The 18,974-nt window shown below is 27.8% G+C and overlaps 1 protein-coding gene across 3 annotated transcripts; it reads left to right on the forward strand.

Annotated features, from left to right (window-relative positions):
- The first annotated feature begins 5,603 nt into the window (after positions 1–5,603).
- LOC137831940 (ATP-citrate synthase beta chain protein 1) lies at positions 5,604–12,832 on the forward strand. Of its 3 annotated transcripts, none has more exons than XM_068639854.1 (17): positions 5,604–5,908; positions 6,813–6,931; positions 7,045–7,147; positions 7,368–7,433; positions 7,846–7,969; positions 8,054–8,188; positions 9,247–9,307; positions 9,580–9,656; positions 9,783–9,938; positions 10,034–10,162; positions 10,298–10,430; positions 10,546–10,673; positions 10,871–10,976; positions 11,103–11,179; positions 11,382–11,452; positions 11,572–11,856; positions 12,505–12,832. In XM_068639854.1, the coding sequence occupies exons 2-17, from the start codon at positions 6,832–6,834 to the stop codon at positions 12,578–12,580; spliced, it is 1,827 nt and encodes a 608-aa protein (XP_068495955.1). In that variant the 5' UTR covers positions 5,604–5,908; positions 6,813–6,831; the 3' UTR covers positions 12,581–12,832. The 3 variants fall into 3 exon arrangements, with proteins under 3 accessions (XP_068495955.1, XP_068495954.1, XP_068495956.1); XM_068639853.2 differs by having other exon boundaries at positions 5,638–5,913; XM_068639855.1 differs by having other exon boundaries at positions 5,843–6,169.
- Positions 12,833–18,974: the final 6,142 nt, after the last annotated feature.

Below are 18,974 nucleotides of genomic sequence, written 5' to 3' on the forward strand. Positions count from 1 at the left end.
TTATTTTAAAACCTCCACAAAATAACGAAGGTTTTTTTAACCTTTATTAATTTACAAATGTTTATTTTAAAACCTCCATAAAATAACAAAGATTTTTTTAACCTTCATTAATTTCTAAAGGTTTATTTTAAAACCTTCGTTAAATTCTAAATATTTATTCTAAAATCTCATCAAAATAATAGAGTTTTTTAATTTTTTTTAAGTGTCAAAAGTTTATTGTAAAACATCAATAAAATATTTTATATTTTATATTTTCTCAATTCTTAATAAATAGATATAATTAAATTTTTTAGTGAGTTTAGCCTAAACTGGTATATATATTTAAATATGCTTTGAACTTAGGTCTTAGAGGTTGATTCATTAATTGAAGTTAGAAGGCACTTCATTAATTGAAATTATTATTCAATTCTTAAAGATTGTTTTTATGAATTTCAATAAGTAAAAATAAGTTGTTTGTGAAGTGACATTAACTTATCACATATATACATCATCATAATTTATTTTTTGGTTACATTTGCAGTATCAAATTTTGAAGAATCAGACACTGGAAACTATTCATTATAATAATATTTATAATAATATTAATAATAATATTAATAATAATATTTATAATAATATTAATAATAATATTAATAATAATATTTATAATAATAATATTAATAATAATATTTATAATAATATTTATAATAATATTTATAATAATATTTATAATAATATTAATAAAAATATTTATAAAAATATTTATAATAATATTAATAATAATATTTATAATAATATTAATAATAATATTTATACTAATATTAATAATAATATTAATATTAATAATAATATTAATAATAATAGTAATATTATTAATAATATGAATAATATTAATAAATATTAATAATATGAATATAATATTAATTATAATAATAATATTAATAATAATGTTAATATAATATTAATGTTAATATAATATTAATGTTAATATAATATTAATGTTAATATAATATTAATGTTAATATAATATTAATGTTAATATAATATTAATGTTAATATAATATTAATGTTAATATAATATTAATGTTAATATAATATTAATGTTAATATAATATTAATGTTAATATAATATTAATGTTAATATAATATTAATATGTATAAATTATGTTAATAATTATAAGTAAAATAAAAATGATAATATGATCAAAGAACTTCTCTGGTCTAGTGGTTAACCCTTCCTTGATTATTAGAAGAACTTGTGTTCGAATATTAATTGTGGGTGCTTGGGTTTTTATTTAACGGAGACCCCATTTTTTCTTGTAGTTGGTTCAATCATATTTATTGTTTTTCAGTTATGGCATAGTCATATTTAAAAAATAAAGTCAACTTTTTTTCTTCTAGATATTGTTTAAATTTAAATTTTTATTTTATTTGAAAAACAATTCTCTCACAAACAATAACTATAAATAAAAATATTTTATAATATAAACTCCATTTTAACAAGTTTGAATTAAATTTAAAATTCATTTTTTAATACTTATATAAAATTATATCATTTAAAAAAAACTATTATCAATTTTTTAAAAATTTCTTTGGATTTTATACAATAACATATTTAAAACATCAATTGGATTGAACATTAGAGTTTGTTGAGTCTTCTAAATTTACCCAGTCGATCTTTTCGAAAAGTGTGAAGTAACATTGATTAATGATAATTAAATAGACATAAACCCTGACTTAAAGTTCACGCCAGCAACATAGCTTGGGAGCAATAGCTGTGCTTTTCTTAAATTGATTTGTATGGTTTAACATACCTCCGCATTCACTCTCTTATCGAAACTTTTTTTCATTTTCAAATACACCCAAATCATACCACCTGCAAAATAAGTTCAAATAAATTTTGAACCCGAAAAATTCATAAATTGTGTACTTAGACTAGTAATAAGTCTTTTCTTTTACCTTTGTTATTTTTAAGAGATTGTTTTATATCTATATTAGACTTGAGCTTTAAGTTTCCACCTAAAGTTTGGCTCAAACTCTTCCTCAAGTCTTCTATAAATAGGAAGTGTTTTTTATTTTATTTTTCTAATTTAGAATTAAAAATAAAATGATATTTATTTTTTGTCATTTTACTTGTTACTAAATTTTCATTAGGTTAATCTTATTTAAAACTTAATTTATACTCTTTTATAATGAGTTGGTTTCACCTCTCACTCTTACATGTTTATTTATTACACTTTAACCATGAAATTCAAAGACTTCTACAAACATATTTTCTCAAATCTTTATCTAAAAAATAAAATAAAAAAAAGACAAGAAAAAGAGGTTTCCATCATAATTGTATTATATCTTGTCTAGTCATAAAAAAAACTAAAAAAATTTCTTTCACTTACAGTTGTTGTATATCTACAATTGTGTGTTGATAAATGATGGGTCTATCTTAATATTGGATGAAGTCGATATCATAGTTTGACTTATAGTAGAAATCATAAAAATCGTACTCTGATGTTAAATGTTCTTATGAGATATGAATTGAAATTGTTTGAAGTTGATATCCGAATTATTTGAATGATATAAAAGACTGTCTAACTTTGGGAGACAAATGATAATATATTTATAGAAAATCATTTGTTGAAGATCACACATCAACTAGAGATTAGAGTCATTCATAATATATAAGTGAATGCAAACCTGTAGAGAATTTATTTAGGTTTAAAGTTCACTTTGTAATATTATCCTATACTTGAACAAATCATTTTCAATGAATTTTTTATCAGTATTTCCGTTGGAGTCATTTAATCTTTTATAATAGATTATTCGTTATAGATTTACGTGTTCAATTTTATCCAATATTTTATAAATAAAAATGTTCAATATTTTTAAAAAATTGCATATATTAAATGATGATAAAGGAAAAGAAAATATAAGAAAACAAAAAATATTTAAATTTAAATTACTGAAATAGTATGATTGATATTATTACAATAATCTGTTTATCTGTGTAAGCATTCCTATGTACAAATTTTAACTTTTATTATAAAAATACAAATATATAAAATATAAAATACAACTCTCAAATTCGATAAGTGTTTTTTTAATCTCGTCAATAGTATATGGGTTAAAATATTTTTATTACTCTTATTTATATTATTTTTTATTAATCTCGTCAATAGTATAGTTAAAATATTTTTAGTACTCTTATTTATATTATTTTTTATTGTTAATAAAAAAAAAGTCTTCGTATCTTATCCTATATCCTATCATTAACGATATCACTATCTTAATTCTTTAAAACAAAAATGGTGTGTTTTACCATTTTAATAATGAAAATCCTGTCCAAAAAAGTCCTTGTAACTGGGGTATGTATATTACTTAATGGTGGTTCATATATGTTTGATGTATTTGTTTTCTTCTTTAAGCGTATTTGTAATCGACACTTCTAATTTTTCTTTCCAGATATTGTTTATAAATTAATCAATTTATAAAATGAAATTTATATATATTTATATATTCTAATTGATACGTGACTTTTAACATATTGATTCGTGAAATTATATATAGTTATATATTATAAATAGTTTAATAACGATTTGATTAGTGACATGATAATTTTATTATAATAAATTCTAAATAATTTTATTAGAAAATATATTTTAAATTTAATTTAATTTTATAAAATTAGTTTATAAGTTAAAATTTGTATTTAGTTATATATTATGATTTTTTATTTATTTCTAAATGTGAATTCTAAAAAAAAATCTGAACAAGAATTTTTGTGTCATTATGCATGTATCTTTTGCCTGTTGGCTTCATGTGTAAGCAGAACTCTATTAAGATAAATGAAAGTTAGGTAATAGGTATGAGATTTTTTTATGCTGATAAAAAAAAGTATTTTTAATAATGAAAGGCATTGTTTCAATTCTCACAATACAAGCACTACTATTAGAAATACTTAAAATCAGAGAGCAAATGAATTTGATCAATTTTTGTTTTCTCATTAAAAATCACTCCCTAGTCTAGTTTTTTTGGTTTCTGCTTCCACATCTCTGTCACTGGGATTGAGAGTGCCGTTAACACGACTTCATTTGCTGCTGCACTGTCACGCCACTTTGAACCGTTGAGTTGTTCATTTCCCACCAATTTAACTTTTTCCACTTCTTCATTAACTTGTCTATTTTTTTATGATTGGTGACGTTCAATTGATGTTTATAGATTGTAACTATGAAAATAGTTATGGAATACTCTAGATTTACTTGAAGTAAGCAACAAAATCGACAAAATACAGTGACATACAATACCACGCTTTCGTCCATTTGCATTTAATAAAATTTCTTTAAAACTAAATTGAATTCGTTTATTAGTTTTTAGTTACCACACTAACACAGTCACTTATTTATTACTTGAAAGAGAATCAGATTGGGATGCTCTCTAATACTAAAATTCGTAAATATTTCAATGAAGATTGTTATATGGTGAAAAATTATTTCTTTTGCTAATTGAAGAAAAAAATTATATATTTATTATGTATAAGTTAATTTATATAAAATTATATCAATAAATTTTTTAAGAAAACATAATAAATATAAACTTCTCTATAAACTGAAATTCATTTATAGATTGTAGAAGTTTTCTAATATAAGTTTTTAAATTTTTTATTTTAATTTATATAATTTAATTTTAATTCATAAAAATGTTTTTTTGTCATATTTTCCCTGAAAATCTTTATAAATAAGTTCGTCTGAAAGATGGTACACTTAATATTATTACTATTAGATATATTTGAAATATATAAAATCATTACCATTTATTAATATAATATTTAAAATTGTTACTGTATAAAATTAAAAGAAAATATATAATTAAAGTCCAGGTTTAAAATTAAACCATTCTTTACCTTTTACACATATCTACTGATTTAGTTTATTTTTAAAATAACAAATCTGATGACTACTTTTAATAAAATATATTCTTTTTAATCACATTTCTATTTTTATTATTCAAATCCGATATTTTATTTAAGAAATTCAATATCAGAGTAAAAATTGCTAAATGCATAGTAATTATTTAATTAATATAAAATTAAGTTAGGTAAAACATTAAGCTAGTATAAAAAGTCCATGTACATATTTTAAATGATAAAAACTAATAGTAATTTTAATAATAATAATAATAATAATAATAATCCATTTATAGATATTACACGAGTTTTTATTTATTTGAAAATATTAGAATAAATCATCAAAACGTTTAGAAAAAAATTGTAAAGTTCACTCAAATAATTTCTCGTTAGTCGTTTGTGTTTCTCTTTAACTCAACTATTTTTTGGATTATTTAAGCAGTGAGGTGGTCAATTTTCCGTCAAACCAATCAAACCGAATTGGTTCACGGAAGCTATGTATGTGTAATATTTAAATTCTTTTAAGATTGTTGTTAAATTATAATTAAGTTTCATTTTTTACAGTCATCATGCTTGTAATCTTAACCGTTGTTTTAAGGAATATTAAGATAAAAGTGTGATTTTATTTTTAATTTCATGAGTGGTAGTTATTTTTTCAACATGGAGTGTATAGTTAGTCTCTTCATTGTTTTTTAATTATTATTTTAAAAACAAAGCAAAATTAGCAATAGCTAGCCACCTCACCTAACACGGGCCTCGTTGTCTACATTTCGCTCTGATCTAACTAACACAACCACAAACACAAGTCACCACTTGAAAAAAAGAAAAAAGGAAGAACACAAAATTGAAGTAAATTTTGTACAACAAGGAAGCTAACTACCACGCCCCACGTGACTTGCTCTATTCAACACACACACATTCTCTACATCACTATATAAACCCGCCTCTACCATCCCTTCATTTTTCATTTCCCCTCCAACTCGCTCTTGACTCACTTCCTCTCCGATTCCGCAAGCGAGGCGAGTGAATCAGGTGAGGTAAGCTCCTCACTCTCCAACTAACTTCCACCAACCAAATCATAGATCTCCATTTCTCCTTCTATTCACTTCCCTCTCCGCTTCCAATCTTCAATTCTCTGCAATTTTAGGGATACTCTCGCTTCTTATTCCAGAATATCCTCTTCCGCTTTTCGCTGTTTCTTGTTCGATTTTTGTACATTCGGCTTCAACTTGTGCTCGTAGTGGATCTGCTTCGCTCGCTAGTTTCCTTCGCTTAATTTTCAAATCAAATCACGTAAATCGTATTTTCAGTTGCTGTGATGACGCCGTGTTTCGTTTTTGTTGCTGAATGAAACGATCGATTCTGCTTTCGTTCTCTTACTTATATAGTTACAGATTTCAAATTCTGGCTTGCTTTTCGTTGAGATTGTAACTTTATTCTCCTCAATTGCGAAGTTTTGGTCGTTAAACGACTCTGTTTTGGTTGGTTTTTAGTTCTTCCTCTGACGATTGGATTGTTCCTAAAATGAGGTTGTGGAGTATGGACTTTGTTGACTACTGTTTCTTGTATGATGTTTAATTTTTTCCTCTTTATTTGGATCACGAGACTATAGTTGTGAATGATATATAATTTTTTTGATCTAGTTGAATCTGTAGTTGGAGGATGAGCCTGACATAATACTAAAGTTGCGCCTTGCTGACTGCTTGGGGGTGAATCTATGGGTGCTTAAGATAGATCATTAATGTTTGTACTTAGATAGAGATAACAACTCCGTGTTTCATTTCAACTGATATGGAGAATATAGTACATTATTAATTATGTGATCCTTTTTTTTAATGTTACGTTTTAAAATAACTTTTGGTACGGCAATGGTTCAACTATTTCTTTGTAACTTTTCTTCTGCGATGTAGAAAGTAACGCACTTGTTTGTTGCCAGATCGATCTGTTTCTTCATCATGGCCACTGGACAACTATTCTCCCGCACTACACAAGCTTTATTTTACAACTACAAGCAACTGCCCATCCAGCGGATGCTTGATTTTGACTTCCTCTGTGGTTTGTATAGGATCTATCATCTTGATTTTCTTCTAGGCAGATTACAGGAAATGATACGTTGACATTAATATTTGTTCTTAAAAATAATGGAAGTTCTGATTTTGTGTTCACAGGCAGGGAAACCCCATCAGTTGCTGGAATAATTAATCCTGGTTCTGAGGGATTTCAGAAACTCTTTTTTGGTCAGGAGGAAATTGCCATCCCTGTTCATTCTACGTATGTGTTCTTCATCTATTTCTCTACACAAACTTCCTCTTTTTTTGTTTGAATTTGGGATTTGGTTTGTAGTTGTAGCAAAGAGAATATTTTTTCCTTATTCTATCGGTCTCCTTACCGTTTTAACATATCATTCAATACAAAGTGACCAACTTTTGAACATGACATTCTTGTTTGTGTGGGGTGATTTTTCTTAGTCTTCCGTTGACTTATTTTGCAGCATTGAAGCCGCATGTGCTGCACATCCTACCGCCGATGTTTTCATCAACTTTGCTTCGTTTAGAAGGTCAGCAAATTATTTACTATTATTTGGAGTCTATGGTATCTTGTTGCACAATAATACATGAATATTCATTGGGATATCTGGAAACATTTCATAATATCATTTTAGATCAGAGAATAATTTACAATATCTTAAATGATCTATTATGAGTGGTTACGTATTTCTTGAGTTATTTCCTTATTTAATTAAGATTGGTTACGTATTTCTTGAGTTATTTCCTTATTTAATTAGGATTGGTTGTCTAGTATTAAAATATATAGTTGTTACTAGTAGTACTTAGTTTGTCTTTCATATCATATCATGTCACATCAAATCAATATCAATTTCAATTATTCAGTCCCTATTCGTTTTTCTTTATCTTCTTCTCTACCTAAATCCTTATGATGTCAACATGTACAAATTAATCTACTTGCAGTGCTGCAGCATCATCCATGGCTGCTTTAAAGCAGCCAACAATTAGAGTTGTTGCTATTATTGCTGAAGGGGTACCTGAGTCAGACACTAAGCAATTGATTGCATATGCCCGTTCAAACAATAAGGTGGAATTCGAAATAGATATTGATCAAATTAATAGCCATAAAATAACATGGAAAAAACTTATTTAATTGCTCTTGATTTGCTAGGTTGTTATTGGTCCTGCCACTGTTGGAGGCATTCAAGCAGGTGCTTTTAAAATTGGTGACACAGCTGGCACAATTGACAATATAATTCAGTGCAAGCTCTACAGGCCCGGATCTGTTGGATTTGTTTCTAAATCTGTATGTATTTATTTGACTTCCTGCTTATGTTGATGTCATCTTCTAGCATCACTATAAAGCTTTGATAATCCCAACTTGCTTGTGGTACGAAGGTGCAGGATATGATCAATGTCTCAGCCAATGCATGCATTTTACTTTTTGGATTTAGATACGATACTTTATGTATACTCCTTTTGTACCCAGACAAATATTCCACCGGCAGGAGCTATTCAAGTCCCAAATTACAGCTTCAAGAAATTTAAGAATAATCCTTGAAAAGATAAACACGAATCATACCTTTTGTCTGTTTATAATTGTTTATCACGGCTTAGTTCATCTAGATTCTAGAAATATAGTATAGTGATCAGACTGTCTCTCAAATACCTTATTGATTTGCTAGCTTATTCAGAACCTTCAGTATGTGTTCATACAAAATAGTATGCTGGTGCGATAGGACATATTTGCAATTTTGTGTAGCTCAATTCCTTATCTTTGACTTTATTTTTCTATCATTTAAATTTGAGCTTATTCAGTACCTTCAGTATGTGTGGATACAAAATAGTATGCTGGTGCGACAGGACATATTTGCAATTTTGTGTAGCTCAATTCCTTATCTTTGAGTTTATTTTTCTATCATTTAAATTTGCTTCTCCTTCCTGAAAGAACCAAAGAGATATATATAGCCTTAATATATTTTTGTGAATATTAAACTCAATCTTTAAATTAGATTTAAGAGTGGATGGTGAGATTATACTAATTATGGTGGAGTACAGATGTATCAAATTATAACTAGAGAAGGGCGCAACTTTTTCACAACATAACATGATTTGTTAGTTTACTTGCATGATATGTTTTTGAGCATCAATAAACACTCCTCCCCTCCCTATGCTCTCTTTAGTTCTAAATAATGGTAATAGCCTCTTTAGCTAATATCACATGTTCAATGGAATTGTTTCTATTTAATGTCACGTAGCAAATTGTGTTGTGTGGAAATTTAGAATTTCAGCTTTGTGATTTTTTTGACATGATATAATGTATGAACGGATGGTTCTAAAGGAAAAAAACTTTCTGAATTACAGGGTGGGATGTCCAATGAATTATACAACAGTATTGCCCGTGTAACTGATGGGATTTATGAAGGTATTTGCTGGTTTTTTCTTTTCGATTTTTTTTTTCAGCAATAAAGAATGAAATAAAATGGGAGTACTAGGAGTACTCCAACCCATAAATAAAAACCTCACATGAGTTATAAATGCTGGTATCACATCATATAACTACATGGTACCTAGCCAAAAAATTCTACAAAAAAACAAGATACATCCACCTGTCAAAAACTCTGGATATTACAAGAATGGATTTATGACCAGAGTATTGTTAATACCAGTATTTAGTTAAATCTTGTTTAACTGCAGGCATTGCCATTGGAGGGGATGTTTTCCCCGGTTCCACACTTTCTGACCATGTTTTACGGTTTAACAACATACCCCAGGTATTTTTTTTCTTTCTTCTTGAGGAGCTACCTAAAATATGTGCATCATATAAATATCTGACTAGAATTTAGAGCATATAAGTTTTTTTTAGTTATTGACCAGTCTGGGTTTATCTTAAACCTCAGGTTAAAATGATGGTAGTACTTGGGGAACTTGGTGGGCGTGATGAGTATTCATTAGTGGAAGCTCTAAAACAAGGAAAAGTATCAAAACCAGTTGTTGCCTGGGTTAGTGGGACATGTGCACGACTATTCAAATCTGAAGTACAATTTGGTCATGCAGTATGTCCCAGCTCCTTTAACCTTGACTAATTGTCAATTAAAGCATTTATCATAGTACGACATTCTTAATGTCTGTTGGCTCTTACATGAATCAGGGAGCTAAAAGTGGTGGTGAGTTAGAATCTGCTCAAGCAAAGAATCAGGCACTAAAGGATGCCGGAGCTGTTGTTCCCACATCATTTGAAGCTTTTGAAGCTTCAATTAAGGAAACATTTGACAAATTGGTTAGTATACATGTCTTGAAAATTTTCGTATGTTTAATTGAGTTTACTCCTCTCTCCTAATCTAGGAAATGCGCAATATTGTAAAGTAATCTCTTTCTTTTCCTTAATTAGTTGTAAATGGTTTGCTTATCTCAGGTTGAAGAAGGGAAGGTCACACCAGTCAAGGAAATTACTCCTCCACCAATCCCAGAAGACCTTAGCTCTGCAATTAAGAGTGGAAAAGTCCGTGCTCCAACTCATATTATTTCCACCATTTCTGATGACAGAGGTATATTGAAATCCATTGATGTTTTAATTTAGAGATGTGTCATCTCTCATTTTCTGGATGAGACACTCACATTTGATTGTTAAACTGAAGTTTTCTCTTTCAATATTTTCTGAAGGTGAGGAGCCATGCTATGCTGGTGTACCCATGTCTTCCATCATTGAAAAAGGTTATGGTGTTGGTGATGTTATCTCTCTTCTGTGGTTTAAACGCAGCCTTCCACGATACTGTACTCAATTTATTGAGGTAGACTAATCAGCAGTACAGAGCTTTCCTTGAATATTTCCCTCCTTTCCTTTCTCTGTGTCTTGAGTATGTAAAATTGTTCAACACTTTACAGTGAAACTTATTTTGTGCTGTCAGTTTCCGTTTTAGATTTTTTTTCCAAAACAGACTATTGATATCATCTCCCAATCTTCTTATTGATCGGTTTCCTTGATCAGATATGCATCATGCTATGTGCCGACCATGGTCCTTGTGTCTCTGGTGCTCACAATACTATTGTGACAGCAAGAGCTGGGAAGGATCTAGTTTCCAGTCTTGTATCAGGTAAATATATGCCTAATTCTATCAATTACTGATGTAGGCATAATATCTGTTGGGGAAACAAAACTTTGTCTGCTGATAAATAATGCCATAAAAGTTAAAACGGTTAGTAATGAGCTTCTGAATCAGGTTTGCTTACAATTGGTCCTCGATTTGGTGGTGCCATTGACGATGCTGCTCGCTACTTCAAGGATGCTCATGACAGGGTATGATTTGTACTTTTGCTGTGAATCTGGTTGGAACTAATGAGAATATTGCAGAGAGGTGGAATGAAATCATATTTTATAATTTATACAATAAACTTAGAAACAGGAAATTTTCAAAATTTTCTGAGGCTCCTTTCCTAAAATATACACTGCGAAGTTTGGTTTTCATCTCTAACATGGTACTGTTTTCTGTGTCTTGTAGGGGCTTACACCTTATGAGTTTGTCGAAAGTATGAAGAAGAAGGGAATCCGTGTGCCAGGAATAGGGCACAGGTAACCTATTTCGTTGTAAAATTAATTAAGCAATGAATATGTTCTAATTCCATTGCACTTGCTGTTGCTGTAGTGTCATAAAATATAAATCTAAGGCTTGATTTTTTCCTGTGAAACAGGATCAAGAATAGGGACAACAAAGATAAGAGAGTTGAGCTGCTACAGAAGTTTGCACGCACGCATTTTCCTTCTGTTAAATACATGGAATATGCTGTTCAAGTTGAAACCTACACCCTCACAAAGGCAAATAATTTAGTTCTTAACGTAGATGGTGCAATTGGATCGCTTTTCTTGGATCTTCTTGCCGGTAGTGGAATGTTCACCAAACAAGAGATTGATGAAATTGTAGAGATTGGCTATCTGAATGGCCTCTTTGTGCTGGCACGCTCCATTGGTCTAATTGGGTGAGTTTCAATTAATTATACGTATTTCATGTGAAAATCATTTTTTGGGTTTTTGTAAATCTTTGTGGCGTTTTTTAAGAGATGGCAATGGGTGGGTGCGGGTTTAGGGATTATCTTTTAGGGTTTGATTATATTTGTCTGTCCTTGAACACCCATCCTGTTTTTTATATCTGACGGGTATGAAATATTTCATACATGATAATGGATATATTAAACATGGTATTATAAATAATATATTGTCAAACTGACATATTTTCTTCTCATTAATGTCAAATAATAATGAAAAGAATTATAATTATATAAATTTTACTATAGAATATCATATTCATCTCGTCTGTTCATACCTATGTCTGATTAATCTCGACTGTGTATTTGTATGTTCATACCTATGTCTGATTAATCCAAGTGTTCATACCTGTGTGGATTTATTTGTCTTCCCCATTTTTTTTAATTCACAATTCTTTTATAGTCTTATGATCAACAGAGTTTTTTTTTTTATCAGCATGATCCAGTGTTAGGTGGTCGTCGTAGCCTACTGGATGTGCATATAACATGTCATTTGTGAATCTATTGAACTGATAATCTTTTATCTCCTCCAAAATATATTATGCATGGCTTGGTCTTATTCATTGTTATTTAAAATTTCAGGCACACCTTTGACCAAAAACGATTGAAGCAACCACTTTACCGTCACCCATGGGAGGATGTTCTCTACACAAAGTGAGAAAAATTGTGACTGTAAGAACTTTGAAATTCTTCAAATTAGCAATCTTTTGGGAAATCATGCATCTGAAATATGCTGGAGTGATTTTGTAACTCTTAGACTAGTGTTGTACGGTCTATTGGTAAGGATAAAATTCATAAAGAGAGAATTTGGGTCATTTTTAAAATTATATATTTCTATTGATGAACATTCATGTATGTGGCTTCATAGGAAATTATCACATAAATTGAAGCGCATCTGTTGACCGTCAAATGTTTTGTTATTAATTACTTGCCTATTTTGTCCTGCACAAATTATAACATAATGATTTAAGTATGTTTAGATAGAAATGGAATAATAATAATAAAATCATCAGCGTCCATTGTAATAGGAACTTGATCTTCAGATAATAAAAGGTTAAAAAAGTACACACATATATGCTTTTTAGTCTTTATAATCTGAAAAATGTTTATTTCAGTCCTTTTGATCCTATAAACCCTAAACCCTAATATTATTGATATTTCACTTATAAGATTAACAATAGCAAATCATGTATGTACGAAAATTAATTTTGATTATATATTCATAAATTCAAATATTGAATCACATGTTTGTTTTCTTTTTAAGTATTTATGTTGACTGTATTTATCAAGTATAAAGTGTTTCAATAGAGAAGATAAAATACGTTTTTTTCAAATTAAAGAATTAAAAAAATAATTTTAAACTTAAATGATAAAGATAATAAATAAATAAATAAATGAGGAACTAAAAATATATTTAAAAAGAATATTCTAAGAAACAATTGTTTGTAAGTTCTATTCATTAAAATAATTTTCACACAATCTATATTCTATATGAAAGTTGTTTTGTTGAAGTTTTCATTTATAAAATGTCCGTTAAAAACAGCGGTAAATAAATTTATTGTTTGAAGAGAGTTTCGTTGCACCTCTGTATTTAGTGCTATATAGTCTTAACGCAATAATACCATGCTTAATATTTTAAATATTTTAAAATTTATTTTTATTGGTTTAGTCTTTGAACCATTCATTTTTAATAATTCAATTCTTATTTATCTTTTTGTAACATCTAAAAAAATGTTAAAAAACAATATATATATATATAAATTAATCTTAAGAATTACTCAATCATATAATTATTAATAATAATTCATTCTAATAATCACATAAATTTTTTAACACTAAACATGTTTAATTTAATTTATTCCTGATTAAGTACCCTGATTTTTTTTTATTCCAAAAGAGATTATATGGTGGTGTTTGATATTTTAGCAACCTCTTTTTCAATATTAATTGCATCTGCACTAACTAATTCTGTAATGTTAGGAATAACAGACAGATTTGATTTACTCAATAAGCCGTTCTGTCAGACAATAAAATTGTATCTGCAAAAAAATAATCAAGTTAATAGAGAAGAAATCTAATTAACAGAATCATATACACAAATAAAACAACTGGAATTTTATTTTTTTTAGAAATAGTCATATTCCACTACTCAGATAAGATCATGTCAACACAATGATGAACATGCATCAAACAAAATTACAAAATAAATAATATTTCCAGAAAAAAATCTTTTGAAATAAAAAAAATCCAAATTATTTTTTTCAAAAATTATGATAAGGTGTACTTTTATGATAAATCTAAATTCAGAATTGTTAATTTTATAACTATAAATTATATTATCTCAAGCACAATTTTATTTTTCGGAAGATGCAATCTGGAAAATTCATTTAAGGTTTTTAAATAACTTAATTTAAATAAAAACACAAAAAATAGAAAACAATATAATATTTTATTAAATTGCTGAAGTAGTATATACACACACAAAAAGGTTACAGGAATAATCAACCTAAATAATTTATCCAAACTTTAAAGTTGGGATTCCAGGGAGCCCACTTCGCACGTGCTTTTCTAGATATTATGTTTTTTGCATGTCACTTTCACTCAACACTATCTGTATCACTTGTTCGCACGACCCAAGTCCAACCACAAAAAATCCAGCACACCAAAAAGCATCAATTAAAAAACAAAATTCCAAGAATAATTAACACAGTATGGGAAACTGATACAACTAGCATTATGTACAGTAAAAGACAAAAACACAGGGAAGCCAGAGTTAGAAAAGATCCCTGGTAGAGTGTATCTACTGAGTCATGCTATTTTAATTTAACCATATTTGTTTTATACAATCGGCCTATAATCACTGTTATTAGTTTTTTTTATTGAATAATCTAATTTAAATTTTGATTAAATAAAAGTAGGTTGTATGATTGTGTTAAAGAAAATGGGTCTAAAAATGTCTTTTTTCCACAAAAAGAAAGCAAGGAGAGAGGGGTTCCACTATCCATCATCCTGGGTACTGAAGTTGCCATCCTGTGAATGTGAGCAACAGATTTTTTTTATTGAAAGCTGAAAGGGATATTATTTGGAGTAATTGAGAAAATTGTATTTTTGGAGTAATAAAGAAATATACATGAAATGCATTCTAGGATTCAGAAATTCATGTATGGATCTATAAATAATTGTACATTCTTAAAATATATTTACTTTTAAAAAAAAATTATGAATAATGGATCATTTTGTAAATGCATGATTAGAAATAGAAGTGATGTATCAACTATGTCTAAAATACAAATTTCTTAAAGATAAAATTAGAATTTCAAACGTTATGGAGTTGTAGCTTAAAAATATGGGGTGCAGAATGTAACTGTCTTAAGAGCCCAATAGAATCCGAAACCAACAATGTGTAGCAATAGAAATGGGTCATAATGTTTTGACAAATTCTTTTTATACTCAATATTTTTAATCAACACAATTTTAAAATTTCAAAAATATTATTTATTTTGGAAATAAAATTTCAGAATTGAAAATAATGCATTCTGAAAAAGTAAACCTGGAAGAGCCTTTTGTGTTCTAGAAATAAAAATTCGAAAAAAAAATGAAAAGTCTATTAAAAAAAAAAAATCCAGAAACATATTTCAGAAAAGAGAATCTAGAATGTATTTTTATATGTATTTCATTTTTTAAGAGCATTTTCGTCTTTTCCACTGAAATTGAGTGTAATTACCTAATGTTTTTGTAGTGATAGGACTTCTTGAGGATGAGTTCACAAAACAACAAAGGCAAATTATTCATGAAGCATATCAGTTTCATCCTGCATCCGATTTGTTATTAAAATGAGAAAAATATTATTCTACAACTATGAAAATAACCTTAAATAAAAGGTGAATTTTAGAATTTTTTTTAAATGTATTTCTAGATTTTGTGTTTGGAAATTTCTTTTTAGGTATATATTTTTTGTATTTTGGATTTTTTTTTAGAATATATTTTTTTGCATTTTGAATTTTTTTCTATAATATATTTTTTCTTTTATAATTTTCTTTTCCAAAATTGTATTTTTTAAATTCCAAATTTTCAAATCTAAAATAAAAAATAATTTTAGAAATTTTAAAGATAGAATACAAATTAAAATTAATTTAATGCAGAAAGAATTTGCCAACAATGAATCATTTGGGTAAGAGTTGGGCTGCCTTAGTGATTACTTTCAGTTTATTCAAACCAATCATTCTCAATGATTTTTTTTTTATTATAAAAACTTTAATTTTAACTAAATTGTACAAAATTACATTTCATTATACAATTCTTTTTAAATTATAAAAAATATTTACATTTTTTTAATTTTAATGTTCTAATGAATAATATAATTTAAACTTATGTGTTACTATAATTATAAATATAAATAGATATAAGATAATGTTAAATGAAAAAATATTTATACGTTATCATATAAATTAAAAAATATACACAAGTTTATTTCATTTATTTAGTTTTTTTAAAATTAAATAAATTATATAAGTTTTATAAAATTACTATTATGATTTAAAAATACTTAAATAATAAGATTTTTTTAATATTTTCATCATCATTGCAATTTAAATTTACGAGTGAATATTTTATAGAGAGAGGAAAGAAAAACTCATTTTATCTTGTTCAACCTAATCTACCTCTCCAGCGACACAATAAATGCATTTTATTTATAGAATATAATAAGTGAAAATTAACATTGTGTAAAAAAAAAACAAAATAGTTATCATATGATGTGTGTTTTTAGTAGTGTTTTTCAATTAAAATTCAAGTTTTATTTTAATAATCAGCACAATAAATAATTTTATTAAATATCATTACATATGAGGAAAACGAGAGTATAGATTAAAATTTGTTTAATAAACTATATGAAAAAAATAATGCTGTGTCTAAGTTTTGTGCTAGTTTCTCAAATTTAAGATAATTTTTTTTTTCCTCAAATAAAACTTAGTTTTTTTTAGAATTTAAAGTTTTACCCGGGATTCCCAATTTAATATGCATGAGTAGTTATCACTGTCCCAGACAGCTAGATTTTAGTGAAACTCAATTCCTATACCAGAATTATGTTCTGCTTTTTGTTTCTATTGATCATTCTAGTGTCGTATTGAATCTATATGGTTAAGATATATTTGTTTGTATATCAATATTTATGTTTCATTTCAACTGATATATATGGAGTATATTAAATGCATTGAGAATGAAAACTCTTCTGGAAAACTCACACTACAAAATACTTAATAACATATATGAATAGACATGAACTTTTCTTGTATGGTAATATTTTTTGGAGGTAAAGTTGATACAAAAAGATTATGTAAATAATATGTTTAAATTTATATGTAAAATAATTAGTTCATAAAACCCACCCCAAACCTTTAGGAAACAGATTGTTCAAACCACAATATAAACATATTTTATGAAAGTTAAAAGAAAAATGCATACCCTAAATTCCTTGTCCACTAAAAGGGTAAAAGATGGTCCTATTTGTGCTCAAAAGGTGAGGAACTTGTTATCGAAGTAGTAAGTCTGAAAGTAGTGAAAAACAAGGGAAACCATCAAGGAAGTATCATAAGAAAAAAACAGAAAAGTAAAAAACCCAACTTTATAAAACCAATATGAAGGTTGGATTCAGAAGATAGTAGAAGAATAAGATATCTGTGATGATTGTTGCTGACTACAATTGAAACCATTGGAAGGATTCACAATATAATCCATCGTTGGCAAATTTTTTTCCAAAAATGGAAATAAAGATCTTTGTTATAGTGAAGGAGAAGGAGACATGATTTCAAGCTATAATTATGAGTGAAAAGAGGTTTTTGAGTCTCAAGCAGAGTTTCTCTTTTTCAGAAGGGTAGCAAGAGTTACATAATTTGCTATCATATCTGAATCTGTTTTCATTAACAACCTGAATAATATTCTTCATTGAAGGATAACATTCTTAGTGTCCCTGGCTCTTGCGTTGCACAATAATCAGGGAGATAAAAGTGCTTGAGTTGGAATCTTCTCAAGCAAAGAATCAGGCACGCTGGAGCTGTTGTTCCCACATCATATCAAACTTTTAAAGCTGCAGTTAAGGAAACATTTCACAAATTGGTTACCATGCATTAATATTGAAATGGCATAATGTATCTTCACACTCTTTGCATTTTAGTCTTTGTATTTGCAAACTACTTGTTATAATCTCTATACATACACTTTTTAATTTAGTCTCAGCAGTTTTAGACAATAGAGATTAAACCATAAAAATTGTATACATATAGATATTAAACGAGTAATAAAAAGTATTTGAATGTATTGAAATTCTCCCTATGTTTTGTGAATTTTCTATCCTATCCTGATCCTGGAAATAGGCAGCATGTTATTTATTAGTCGTAATATTAATGGTTAGATTATCTTTGTTAGGTTGAAGAAGGTAAGATAACACCAGTCAAAAATCATTTTTAAGTATAGAACTAAAATGTAAAAATGGGATGAAGTAAAGAATTAAACCATTTTTTTCCATAGTCTTGATATATAGCATCTTCCACCTTGAATCTTGCTGATACATTTTACATTGGTCAGATCTGCATATTATAGGTTTTTAACAGTTTCAACCTGCCAAAAAGGAATTAAAAATTGATTTAAAAGTTATGAAATTATTCATATTTACTTAATAAAATACCAATTTGAAACATAGAAACTGGGGAGAAAGAGAAGAGAGTTGAGCTGCTACAAAAGTTTGCAGGCACACATTTTCCTTCTGTTAAATACATGAATATGGTGTTGAAGTTGAAGGCTACACCCTCTGAAAGGTAAATAATTGAATTCTTAACGTGGATGGTGCAATTGGGTCTCTTTTCTTAGATCTTTTTGCTGGCAGTGGAATGTTCAGCAAGCAAGAGATTGATGAAAGTGTGGAGATTGGGTTGTTTGTGCTGGCACGTTCCATTGGTGTGATTGGATGAGTTTACCTTAACTATCATAGCTTCTTCATGTGAACTTCACGTCTTTGACATTATTGCAGTTTTGGAACTTTGTGGGTTCTTTATCTG

The sequence above is a fragment of the Phaseolus vulgaris genome, chromosome 6 (assembly GCF_051622355.1).
Source record: "Phaseolus vulgaris cultivar YP4 chromosome 6, ASM5162235v1, whole genome shotgun sequence".
NCBI lineage: Eukaryota > Viridiplantae > Streptophyta > Magnoliopsida > Fabales > Fabaceae > Phaseolus > Phaseolus vulgaris.

Coding starts and splice junctions, on each gene's coding strand:
- LOC137831940 (XM_068639854.1), top strand. CDS start 6,832: ATGGCCACTGGACAACTATTCTCCCGCACTACACAAGCTTTATTTTAC. Junction 6,932..7,044: donor TGATTTTGACTTCCTCTGTG/GTTTGTATAGGA, acceptor TTGTGTTCACAG/GCAGGGAAACCCCATCAGTT. Junction 10,674..10,870: donor ACTGTACTCAATTTATTGAG/GTAGACTAATCA, acceptor TTCCTTGATCAG/ATATGCATCATGCTATGTGC.